Source organism: Oncorhynchus keta, chromosome 5 (assembly GCF_023373465.1).
Source record: "Oncorhynchus keta strain PuntledgeMale-10-30-2019 chromosome 5, Oket_V2, whole genome shotgun sequence".
Classification (NCBI taxonomy): domain Eukaryota; kingdom Metazoa; phylum Chordata; class Actinopteri; order Salmoniformes; family Salmonidae; genus Oncorhynchus; species Oncorhynchus keta.
In genome coordinates this window covers 32053217-32066860 of record NC_068425.1, presented here as the reverse complement: position 1 = coordinate 32066860, position 13644 = coordinate 32053217, and the positions used below count along the sequence as shown (strand labels likewise).

General features: G+C 39.7%; 1 protein-coding gene across 1 annotated transcript in view; it reads left to right on the top strand.

Annotated features, from left to right (window-relative positions):
• The window catches only part of notum1a (notum, palmitoleoyl-protein carboxylesterase a), a 29710-nt gene extending 16828 nt beyond the window's left edge, over positions 1 to 12882 (top strand). The window contains exons 3-10 of the mRNA XM_052519605.1: positions 7040 to 7100; positions 7198 to 7256; positions 7566 to 7668; positions 7959 to 8150; positions 8894 to 8991; positions 9142 to 9289; positions 9590 to 9637; positions 10006 to 12882. Of these exons, the coding sequence (XP_052375565.1) occupies positions 7040 to 7100; positions 7198 to 7256; positions 7566 to 7668; positions 7959 to 8150; positions 8894 to 8991; positions 9142 to 9289; positions 9590 to 9637; positions 10006 to 10312 (1016 nt within the window). The 3' untranslated portion in view covers positions 10313 to 12882. The remainder of the gene's footprint in view (positions 1 to 7039; positions 7101 to 7197; positions 7257 to 7565; positions 7669 to 7958; positions 8151 to 8893; positions 8992 to 9141; positions 9290 to 9589; positions 9638 to 10005) is intronic.
• Positions 12883 to 13644: the final 762 nt, after the last annotated feature.

Sequence of the window (13644 nt, the reverse complement as noted above, 5' to 3'; positions counted from 1 at the left end):
AATGACCAGTGTTATTGAGACAGTCATCTATGTAGTAATGACCAGTGTTATTGAGATGGTCATCTATGTAGTAATGACCAGTGTTATTGAGACGGTCATCTATATAGTAATGACCAGTGTTATTGAGATGGTCATCTATGTAGTAATGACCAGTGTTATTGAGACGGTCATCTATGTAGTAATGACCAGTGTTATTGAGACAGTCATCTATGTAGTAATGACCAGTGTTATTGAGACGGTCATCTATATAGTAATGACCAGTGTTATTGAGATGGTCATCTATGTAGTAATGACCAGTGTTATTGAGACAGTCATCTATATAGTAATGACCAGTGTTATTGAGACAGTCATCTATGTAGTAATGACCAGTGTTATTGAGACAGTCATCTATATAGTAATGACCAGTGTTATTGAGACGGTCATCTATGTAGTAATGACCAGTGTTATTGAGTCAGTCATCTATATAGTAATGATCAGTGTTATTGAGACAGTCATCTATGTAGTAATGATCAGTGTTATTGAGACGGTCATCTATGTAGTAATGACCAGTGTTATTGAGACGGTCATCTATGTAGTAATGACCAGTGTTATTGAGACGGTCATCTTTATAGTAATGACCAGTGTTATTGAGACAGTCATCTATATAGTAATGACCAGTGTTATTGAGATGGTTATCTATGTAGTAATGACCAGTGTTATTGAGATGGTCATCTATGTAGTAATGATCAGTGTTATTGAGATGGTCATCTATGTAGTAATGACCAGTGTTATTGAGATGGTCATCTATGTAGTAATAATGACCAGTGTTATTGAGATGGTCATCTATGTAGTAATGACCAGTGTTATTGAGATGGTCATCTATGTAGTAATGATCAGTGTTATTGAGACGGTCATCTATATAGTAATGACCAGTGTTATTGAGATGGTCATCTATATAGTAATGACCAGTGTTATTGAGATGGTCATCTATATGTTAGTAATGATCAGTGTTATTGAGATGGTCATCTATATAGTAATGACCAGTGTTATTGAGATGGTCATCTATATAGTAATAACCAGTGTTATTGAGATGGTCATCTATATAGTAATGACCAGTGTTATTGAGATGGTTATCTATATAGTAATGACCAGTGTTATTGAGATGGTCATCTATATAGTAATAACCAGTGTTATTGAGATGGTCATCTATGTAGTAATGACCAGTGTAGTAATGACCAGTGTTATTGAGACGGTCATCTATATAGTAATGATCAGTGTTATTGAGACGGTCATCTATATAGTAATGATCAGTGTTATTGAGACGGTCATCTATGTAGTAATGATCAGTGTTATTGAGACGGTCATCTATATAGTAATGATCAGTGTTATTGAGACGGTCATCTATATAGTAATGATCAGTGTTATTGAGATGGTCATCTATATAGTAATGATCAGTGTTATTGAGACGGTCATCTATATAGTAATGACCAGTGTTATTGAGACGGTCATCTATATAGTAATGATCAGTGTTATTGAGACGGTTATCTATATAGTAATGACCAGTGTTATTGAGATGGTCATCTATATAGTAATAACCAGTGTTATTGAGATGGTCATCTATATAGTAATGACCAGTGTTATTGAGATGGTCATCTATATAGTAATGACCAGTGTTATTGAGATGTTCATCTATATAGTAATGACCAGTGTTATTGAGATGGTCATCTATATAGTAATGACCAGTGTTATTGAGATGGTCATCTATATAGTAATGACCAGTGTTATTGAGATGGTCATCTATATAGTAATGACCAGTGTTATTGAGATGGTCATCTATGTAGTAATAACCAGTGTTATTGAGATGGTCATCTATATAGTAATGACCAGTGTTATTGAGACAGTCATCTATGTAGTAATGACCATCTCATCTATGTAGTAATGACCAGTGTTATTGAGATGGTCATCTATGTAGTAATGACCAGTGTTATTGAGACAGTCATCTATGTAGTAATGACCAGTGTTATTGAGACGGTCATCTATGTAGTAATGACCAGTGTTATTGAGACGGTCATCTATGTAGTAATGACCAGTGTTATTGAGACGGTCATCTATATAGTAATGACCAGTGTTATTGAGATGGTCATCTATATAGTAATGACCAGTGTTATTGAGATGGTCATCTATATAGTAATGACCAGTGTTATTGAGATGGTCATCTATATAGTAATGACCAGTGTTATTGAGATGGTCATCTATATAGTAATGACCAGTGTTATTGAGATGGTCATCTATATAGTAATGACCAGTGTTATTGAGACGGTCATCTATATAGTAATGACCAGTGTTATTGAGACGGTCATCTATGTAGTAATGACCAGTGTTATTGAGATGGTCATCTATGTAGTAATGACCAGTGTTATTGAGACGGTCATCTATATAGTAATGACCAGTGTTATTGAGATGGTCATCTATGTAGTAATGACCAGTGTTATTGAGATGGTCATCTATATAGTAATGACCAGTGTTATTGAGATGGTCATCTATATAGTAATGACCAGTGTTATTGAGACGGTCATCTATATAGTAATGACCAGTGTTATTGAGATGGTCATCTATGTAGTAATGACCAGTGTTATTGAGATGGTCATCTATGTAGTAATGACCAGTGTTATTGAGATGGTCATCTATGTAGTAATGACCAGTGTTATTGAGACGGTCATCTATGTAGTAATGACCAGTGTTATTGAGATGGTCATCTATGTAGTAATGACCAGTGTTATTGAGATGGTCATCTATGTAGTAATGACCAGTGTTATTGAGATGGTCATCTATATAGTAATGACCAGTGTTATTGAGATGGTCATCTATATAGTAATGACCAGTGTTATTGAGATGGTCATCTATGTAGTAATGACCAGTGTTATTGAGATGGTCATCTATATAGTAATAACCAGTGTTATTGAGATGGTCATCTATATAGTAATGACCAGTGTTGTAGTCATCTATAGTAATGACCAGTGTTTTGAGATGAGGTCATCTATGTAGTAATGACCAGTGTTATTGAGACGGGTCATCTATGTAGTAATGACCAGTGTTATTGAGACGGTCATCTATGTAGTAATGACCAGTGTTATTGAGACGGTCATCTATATAGTAATGACCAGTGTTATTGAGACAGACATCTATATAGTAATGACCAGTGTTATTGAGACGGTCATCTATGTAGTAATGACCAGTGTTATTGAGACGGTCATCTATGTAGTAATGACCAGTGTTATTGAGATGGTCATCTATGTAGTAATGACCAGTGTTATTGAGATGGTCATCTATGTAGTAATGACCAGTGTTATTGAGATGGTCATCTATGTAGTAATGACCAGTGTTATTGAGACGGTCATCTATGTAGTAATGACCAGTGTTATTGAGACGGTCATCTATATAGTAATGACCAGTGTTATTGAGACAGACATCTATATAGTAATGACCAGTGTTATTGAGACAGTCATCTATATAGTAATAACCAGTGTTATTGAGATGGTCATCTATGTAGTAATGACCAGTGTTATTGAGATGGTCATCTATGTAGTAATTACCAGTGTTATTGAGACGGTCATCTATGTAGTAATGACCAGTGTTATTGAGACAGTCATCTATGTAGTATTGACCAGTGTTATTGAGACGGTCATCTATATAGTAATGACCAGTGTTATTGAGATGGTCATCTATGTAGTAATGACCAGTGTTATTGAGATGGTCATCTATGTAGTAATGACCAGTGTTATTGAGATGGTCATCTATAGTAATAGTAATGACCAGTGTTATTGAGATGGTCATCTATATAGTAATGACCAGTGTTATTGAGATGGTCATCTATATAGTAATGACCAGTGTTATTGAGATGGTCATCTATATAGTAATGACCAGTGTTATTGAGATGGTCATCTATATAGTAATGACCAGTGTTATTGAGATGGTCATCTATATAGTAATGACCAGTGTTATTGAGATGGTCATCTATATAGTAATGACCAGTGTTATTGAGATGGTCATCTATATAGTAATGACCAGTGTTATTGAGATGGTCATCTATATAGTAATGACCAGTGTTATTGAGATGGTCATCTATATAGTAATGACCAGTGTTATTGAGATGGTCATCTATATAGTAATGACCAGTGTTATTGAGATGGTCATCTATATAGTAATGACCAGTGTTATTGAGATGGTCATCTATATAGTAATGACCAGTGTTATTGAGATGGTCATCTATATAGTAATGACCAGTGTTATTGAGATGGTCATCTATATAGTAATGACCAGTGTTATTGAGATGGTCATCTATATAGTAATGACCAGTGTTATTGAGATGGTCATCTATATAGTAATGACCAGTGTTATTGAGACGGTCATCTATGTAGTAATGACCAGTGTTATTGAGACGGTCATCTATATAGTAATGACCAGTGTTATTGAGACGGTCATCTATATAGTAATGACCAGTGTTATTGAGATGGTCATCTATATAGTAATGACCAGTGTTATTGAGATGGTCATCTATATAGTAATGACCAGTGTTATTGAGATGGTCATCTATATAGTAATGACCAGTGTTATTGAGATGGTCATCTATATAGTAATGACCAGTGTTATTGAGACGGTCATCTATGTAGTAATGACCAGTGTTATTGAGACGGTCATCTATGTAGTAATGACCAGTGTTATTGAGATGGTCATCTATGTAGTAATGACCAGTGTTATTGAGATGGTCATCTATGTAGTAATGACCAGTGTTATTGAGACAGTCATCTATGTAGTAATGACCAGTGTTATTGAGATGGTCATCTATGTAGTAATGACCAGTGTTATTGAGACAGTCATCTATATAGTAATGACCAGTGTTATTGAGACGGTCATCTATGTAGTAATGACCAGTGTTATTGAGACGGTCATCTATGTAGTAATGACCAGTGTTATTGAGATGGTCATCTATGTAGTAATGACCAGTGTTATTGAGATGGTCATCTATGTAGTAATGACCAGTGTTATTGAGACGGTCATCTATATAGTAATGACCAGTGTTATTGAGACAGACATCTATATAGTAATGACCAGTGTTATTGAGACGGTCATCTATGTAGTAATGACCAGTGTTATTGAGACGGTCATCTATATAGTAATAACCAGTGTTATTGAGATGGTCATCTATGTAGTAATGACCAGTGTTATTGAGATGGTCATCTATGTAGTAATGACCAGTGTTATTGAGATGGTCATCTATGTAGTCATGACCAGTGTTATTGAGATGGTCATCTATGTAGTAATGACCAGTGTTATTGAGATGGTCATCTATGTAGTAATGACCAGTGTTATTGAGACGGTCATCTATGTAGTAATGACCAGTGTTATTGAGATGGTCATCTATGTAGTAATGACCAGTGTTATTGAGACGGTCATCTATGTAGTAATGACCAGTGTTATTGAGATGGTCATCTATGTAGTAATGACCAGTGTTATTGAGATGGTCATCTATGTAGTAATGACCAGTGTTATTGAGATGGTCATCTATGTAGTAATGACCAGTGTTATTGAGACGGTCATCTATGTAGTAATGACCAGTGTTATTGAGATGGTCATCTATGTAGTAATGACCAGTGTTATTGAGATGGTCATCTATATAGTAATGACCATCTATTGAGACCATGGTCATCTATATAGTAATGACCAGTGTTATTGAGAGACATGACCATCTATCATCTATGTAGTAATGACCAGTGTTATTGAGATGGTCATCTATGTAGTAATGACCAGTGTTATTGAGATGGTCATCTATGTAGTAATGACCAGTGTTATTGAGATGGTCATCTATGTAGTAATGACCAGTGTTATTGAGATGGTCATCTATGTAGTAATGACCAGTGTTATTGAGACGGTCATCTATGTAGTAATGACCAGTGTTATTGAGACGGTCATCTATGTAGTAATGACCAGTGTTATTGAGATGGTCATCTATGTAGTAATGACCAGTGTTATTGAGACGGTCATCTATGTAGTAATGACCAGTGTTATTGAGACGGTCATCTATGTAGTAATGACCAGTGTTATTGAGACGGTCATCTATGTAGTAATGACCAGTGTTATTGAGACGGTCATCTATGTAGTAATGACCAGTGTTATTGAGACGGTCATCTATGTAGTAATGACCAGTGTTATTGAGACGGTCATCTATGTAGTAATGACCAGTGTTATTGAGACGGTCATCTATGTAGTAATGACCAGTGTTATTGAGACGGTCATCTATGTAGTAATGACCAGTGTTATTGAGACGGTCATCTATGTAGTAATGACCAGTGTTATTGAGACGGTCATCTATATAGTAATGACCAGTGTTATTGAGACAGTCATCTATGTAGTAATGACCAGTGTTATTGAGACGGTCATCTATGTAGTAATGACCAGTGTTATTGAGACGGTCATCTATGTAGTAATGACCAGTGTTATTGAGACGGTCATCTATGTAGTAATGACCAGTGTTATTGAGACGGTCATCTATGTAGTAATGACCAGTGTTATTGAGACGGTCATCTATGTAGTAATGACCAGTGTTATTGAGACAGTCATCTATGTAGTAATGACCAGTGTTATTGAGACAGTCATCTATGTAGTAATGACCAGTGTTATTGAGACGGTCATCTATGTAGTAATGACCAGTGTTATTGAGACAGTCATCTATGTAGTAATGACCAGTGTTATTGAGACAGTCATCTATGTAGTAATGACCAGTGTTATTGAGACAGTCATCTATGTAGTAATGACCAGTGTTATTGAGACGGTCATCTATGTAGTAATGACCAGTGTTATTGAGACGGTCATCTATGTAGTAATGACCAGTGTTATTGAGACGGTCTGCCTGATACTGTGAGAGGGGAAGTGCCTCTCTCTCTCAATGTGCTGTCAGGACCATCATTCATGCAGTGATTATGAGGAAGATGGTGATGTTTCTGGGAGTGGCATGATGGTTAATGTAATCTGCTCTCTATTGCCGTGTCGTTCCTCTCTGTAGGCACAGGGATCCTGTCTCCACTCCCAGAGGAAAACCCTCACTGGTGGAACGCCAACATGGTGTAAGTTCCAGGATTTGGTGTGTCTGTGTGTCTGTGTCCAGTCGATCTTTATAAAGGTGTAAGAAGACCTGACACGGATGTTGTGTTTCCTCTCCAGGTTCATCCCCTACTGCTCTAGTGATGTGTGGAGTGGTGCCTCAGCCAAGACGGACCACAGTAAGACATCACTATTAGCCATACTAATGTGTGTTTGCATGTTCTAATGGAGGTCAATCAACCAAACACCCAATCAGCCAATACATCAATCAAACAATAAAACAAGCAACCGATCAGCCAACCAACCAAGAAATTAATCGATCATTCAATCAATCAATTAACTTAAAACATATTTTCCGAGAGGGAAATTGGTTATTTCATTGAGTCATCCATGATAGACATAGGATAGGTAGGTATGTTGTGTGCATTGTGTTGCTCACTCTGCACTCAATCTATTGTGTTGGTGACTGACTGTCTGTCTGTGTGCAGGTGGCTACGCATTCATGGGGTCTCTGATCATTCAGGAGGTGGTGAAGGATCTGCTGACCAAGGGGCTTGACAACGCCAAGGTTCTACTACTGGCTGGCAGCAGGTGGGTGGGGCCACATGTTGGTGTGGGTGTGTCTGTGTGTTAACGTAATGTAAATATGTTTAATGAACTGGAACTATGTGTCACTAGAGATTAGAGTAAGTGAGTGTGTGTGTCTGTTTGTACCTGTGTGTGTTTGTATCGATTCCTGTGTGTGTGTGTGTGTGTGTGTGTGTGTGTGTGTGTGTGTGTGTGTGTGTGTGTGTGTGTGTGTGTGTGTGTGTCTATGCCTGTGTGGGTGTGTGTATCCATGCCTGTGTGTGTTATCGGTGTGTCTCTTCTCTACCCCACAGTGCGGGGGGGACGGGGGTCCTGCTGAACGTGGACCCTGTGGCTGAGCTGCTGGAGGGGCTGGGGCACCCTGGGATCCAGGTGAGGGGTCTGGCTGACTCGGGCTGGTTCCTGGACAACAAGCAGTACCGATCTACTGACTGTCACGACACCATCAGCTGTGCCCCCACGGAGGCCATCAAGAGAGGCATCAAGTAAGAGAGCACTCCACCACTATAGCTGCAGTCTCTGGGACCATATTCAATCTCAAATCTCAGATTAGGGGTGCTGATATATGATCAGTTTTCCGACTTTTAGATCATATTCATTAAGATCATATGGATAGGGAGGGCTGATCCTAGATCAGCACTCCTATTCTGAACTGCTTTCTGAGTGGTTAGGGCCAGAGTGTTTCTCATGGCCCAGTGGCCTGACCAGGAAAAGCTATTGGCCCTAGTTGTACTGTAATGTGTCGCTTCATTGTTAAATGGATTGAACATATTGAACCCCCTCGTCTAAGGCTGCATTTATAGACAGCTCAATAATTGGCAAAAGATCTGATCTGATTGGGATGTTTGTGTAAACACAGCCGTAGAGATCTGATCTGATTGGGATGCTTGTGTAAACGCATCCTTAGAGATCTGATCTGATCAGGATGTTTGTGTAAACACAGCCTTAGAGATCTGATCTGATTGGGATGCTTGTGTAAACGCATCCTTAGAGATCTGATCTGATTGGGATGCTTGTGTAAACGCATCCTTAGAGATCTGATCTGATCGGAATGTTTGTGTAAACACAGCCTTAGAGATTTGATCTGATTAGGATTGTTTGTGTAAACACAGCCTTAGAGATCTGATCTGATCGGGCTTCTTGTGTAGACCCATGCTTAGTAGCCTATTCTTCAGGTCCTATATGAACTGACACTGTAAGATGTTGACCTCTGACCTCTTGTCACCAGGTACTGGGGCAGCGTTGTGCCAGAGAGGTGTAGACAGGTCCACCTGGGGGAGGAGTGGAACTGTTTCTTTGGCTACAGAGTGTTCCCCTCCATAAAGAGTGAGTGCTAGCAAAGGTTCATGAATTCATTTGTGAATTTGCACAGATATCTGTGTATATCTCTGTGTGTCAGTGTGTTCATTATGAACAGCCTGTGCATGCGTTTGTGTGTGTTCACTTGTGCATACATTACAACCTCCCTCCACACAGGTCCAGTGTTCGTGGTCCAGTGGTTGTTTGACGAGGCCCAGCTGACCGTGGACAACATCCATCTTACCGGTCAGCCCGTCCAGGAGGGGCAGTGGCGGTACATCCAGAACCTAGGCATCGAGCTGAGGAACACGCTCAAAGATGTCCCGTAAGCTCCTGCAAACTTACTGTAACTCTTACAGCAAATTTAGAGTTACTCTTACAACAAACTTACAGTAACTCTTACAACAAACTTACAGTAACTCTTACAACAAACTTACAGTAACTCTTACAACAAACTTACAGTAACTCTTACAGCAAACTTACAGTAACTCTTACAACAAACTTAGTTACTCTTACAGCAAACTTAAAGTAACTCTTACATCAAAAGATTGACAGACAGACAGTGTGTCAAGGTGATGCTGCCAACTGTGTTCAACAAGTCTCATGTATTTGCATACATTTTCAGGGCCATGTTTGCTCCAGCTTGCCTCTCACATGAAGTCATCACAAGGAAGTAAGTATCAATCTCTCTGTCTTTCATCTTCCACCTGGGTCATGTTCAGTTGGGCACATCGTATACAAAGGCTTTACAACAGAAAACTGAAAATTGTGTTGTAATTGGACACATTTATCACTTGGTTTTTAAACTTTTTTCAAACCTGGGTTGCGTTCAGTAGGGAACACCATATACAAAAAACATTTTGGAACAAAAAATGGAAATCTGTGTTGTTATTGGACAAATCTAAATAGTACCTCCACCTTTCACTGCTTTTTCCCTAATGAACACCATTCTAATGAGAGAGGGATAATTCTGTGTCAGCGAGCTGTTTATTGTGACTCGCCGTGATCTAACAGTGCCCTCTTGTGGCTGGTCTGTTACAGTTACTGGATCGACGTTCAGGTCAAAGGCACCTCCCTTCCCCGAGCCCTGCACTGCTGGGACCGCAGTCTCCAAGACAACAGCCGGAACAACAAGGCCCCGCCCAAGGGCTGCCCCGTCCATTTGATTGACAGTTGCCCCTGGCCACACTGCAACCCCACCTGCCCCACCATCCGGGACCAGTTCACGGGCCAGGAGATGAACGTGATCCAGTTCCTCATGCACATGGGCTTTGACGTGCAGAAGATGGCCCAGCAGCAGGGCATGGACCCCAGCAAGCTACTGGGGATGCTGAGCAGCGGGAGCTAAGGAGACAGGAGTAAAGTCTTAGTACAGTAGACTAAACCAGGGGGCTATGGGGCCAAATCCTAACTTTGAGATCCCAGAAAAAAAAAAGTTTTTTTAAATACTTGTTTTAATCTCCCGTTGACATCAATGTTTGATTTAAAGGGATAGTTCACTTTTGGGGGGGTTTTAGCTTATTTTTAACTTGAAGTGTCCTTTTAAGCAAAAGACTTGAGTTTTGTGTGGATCTCAAGGTAGGATTCGACACCAAGTCTGGTCCCCACATCTGATACCTCCAGCTCTGCTCCCCATGTTCCCTGTCCCCATCCCATTCACCTCAGCCCTAACCTCAGTCACACCTAAGGGCTACAGTCTGACCCCCAACCCACCCGACAGAGCCTCTCACAACCCAGTACTGTTAGGAGTACTTGGGCAAACACTCCACATAGACAAGGCACACCTCTCTGCTACTCTCCTTAAATTATCTTTTGGTTGGAAAAGAAAAAGAATAATCACGAATGTAATCCAGTTTTAAGGATGCTCATTGTTTAGTTGCTATTTGCTCTGTTTTTTGTAACTTTTATCCTGTGTCGGTTGTTTTTAATTGTGTCATTGTTAAAAAAGGCAGCAATGACTTAAGGAAGTGTTTTAAAGGAGTCTATGTAAAGTATATGAAGTAAACACAATGTTTAAGTCTGTCTAACTGTGGGTCTCTTCTACCATAGCATTTTCTCCTCAAGTCAAGAACAGGCGCATACACACATTAAAGGTGTGGAAAGCACTGGACAAGTAGTCCTTCTCTAAGGAGGCAGTGACTGCTTCCCAAATGCCACCCTATTCCCTATATAGTGCACTACTTTTGACCAGGCACTAGGGTGCCATTTGGGATGCAACAATAACATGGAAACAACTGTGGATTATTCAGTGAGGTGAAACGTTCAGAATGTTACAGATAGAAATGGAACGAATAGATCAGACACGATTCCCAATAGGAACTTGCCAGATATCACATCTACACAACACATATCTATCTGAATGTTCTGTAACCCTTGCACCCTCCTGAACAGGGTCAGTATTTACCCCCGTCTCATCTCCAAAGCAGTGGAGGGATGGGAAAAGAGTGGAAAGAGAGAGGGAGGATGAGAAAGGAAGAATGCAGCAACCCAGCTCTCACCCCAGATCGTCACCACAGCACACTGTAACAACAACAGCATCAGACTGTTCTTAATGTGATGCTAGGCAACACATGAAACAAATCACCAGCTGGCTGACAGTTTGTTACTCTATGGCTTGATGAGGTATCATAAAGGCATAACATCACGGCTGCAACCCGGAATTGACCAATCAGATTGCGAGACCGGAATAAACCTTTATATAATGAGCAATACACGTTCAGGTTCATTTGAAAACCGTAGGAATTGTATGAGGACCACTGAGAACTTTGACACAACCACCAAAGGTAGTGATTGGGTGTCACCTATTGGCAATTGGAGGAACATCATGAAAGTTGAAACAAAGGTTTCTCATGGGGCTTCCAACTAAAGAAATGATGATTCAGATGGTTGTGGTAGAGAAGAGTCCATTATACCGGTAACTACATCCCTTACCTTGACACAGGTAGACATGGTTCAGATCCTAAAGCTATTGAAAACAGAAACATAATTCTAGAGGAATTCTGATTCTATGATTGACCATAAAGTAGGATCTCATTTCCACACCGTGCCAGTCTAGAGTTCTACGGTGCTCTCCCTGATTTGTGGTGCTCAGATGGGTCTCAGTGCTGGTGGGCCTTGATTTAGCATGTCTGGCACAATGGAAACAATAGAATAGTCCCAAAAGTGCAAGCCACTCACCCTCCCCAGCTAGCACTCATCCACGCAGGCTCAATCAAACACTCAAAGTATCTGAAAATGAAACAAAAACTGCATGAATCCAGGTTCTGTAGGTCACTCACACAGGCCCACTAATAGTTAATCTATACCACAGTGCCAATTTATGGAGTCCTCTTTACCTCTCAACAGAATCATCAGCTATACTCCTATAGTCAGCCATGACAGTTTCCATGCATACAGTATATCATCGCATCAGAAGGTGAACTACACATTAGATGGGCTTTGTTGAACAACAAACTGTAGAATCAATGCCATTTCCATTGAAATGGAGAAGAACATCACATACTGGATTCTTTTAGTCTGAGTGTATAGAGGTTACTTTTAAGTGTTCACTATTGTAACTCCTTTTATATTTTTGAATAGAAAATCACTTTTTAATATAATGATAATGTTGTATGTACTGTAATGCTCAATGTTAAGTCGTATAAACTATGTTTTAAAGGACCTCTTTCAGCACCAGAGAAGGAAAGGTATTACTCATTGTCATTTTGTTCTGTAACATATTTTTTAACAGAGAACTCAAGCTACATTGGTAATTTACATATTTATTTTGTTATGTAAATCATATTTATAAGTGCTATATTCACAGAGAAGTGATTCTTTGTAAATTGTAAATATATTGCTGTTTTTTTTCTCTTTGTGTTGATTGCAAGTCTTTGTATCAGACTTTAAGGAAAGGACACATTACAATTATTTCAAAAGAAACGGTTTCTTGTCTCTTTGTCTTCACCATTCTGCCTCAATCTACAGTACCAATAGTGGACTCATTGACTCACACAGTACACGCACATATGTATTCGGGTAGAAACTGATAGTGTAGATGGTGTCTATTTTGAAGGTTTTACTTTCCCTACCTACCTTATTCTAAATGCACATAGCTCTGGCTAAGTGTCTGCTAAATGGTTCAAATGTAGAAACTCAACATCTTATCAGGCTTTTATTTGATTTACAAATTAATTTCAATTAGTTACTATACCTTGACTGTCACATGAAACTCAATCTCAAAACTCAGCTCAAAGCTGGTAGCTACTAGTATCTCATGTATAATCATCCCTAGGACCTGTATATAACTACTGGCCCAAATAGCCGTCTTGGGCTCTTTCCCCTGTCATTACGTTGGGGATAAATGCCAGGCAGTCTCCCAGTGAGAGACTGAGCATGATAGAGAGAGACAGAAAAAGAGAGAGAGAGAGAATGAGAAAGAGAGAGTCTGACTCTAAGTAAGTTCCCTCTGTCCCAGAAACACGACTCTCCACGCTGGTGCCTGATGGGGGCGGACCTGGACATGTGGGCTCCCACCCCATTCCTCTGTGGAATATAGTCCCCTATTTATAGACCCGGCCTGGCCCATAACCCTGAGCTGGGCAGAGCAGTCATTTAAATAACTTTCCCTGGCAGCCTATGGGGCACATACTGTCATGTAGGAGAGAGAGGGTGTGTGTGTGTGTATTTGAGAGAGAGAAA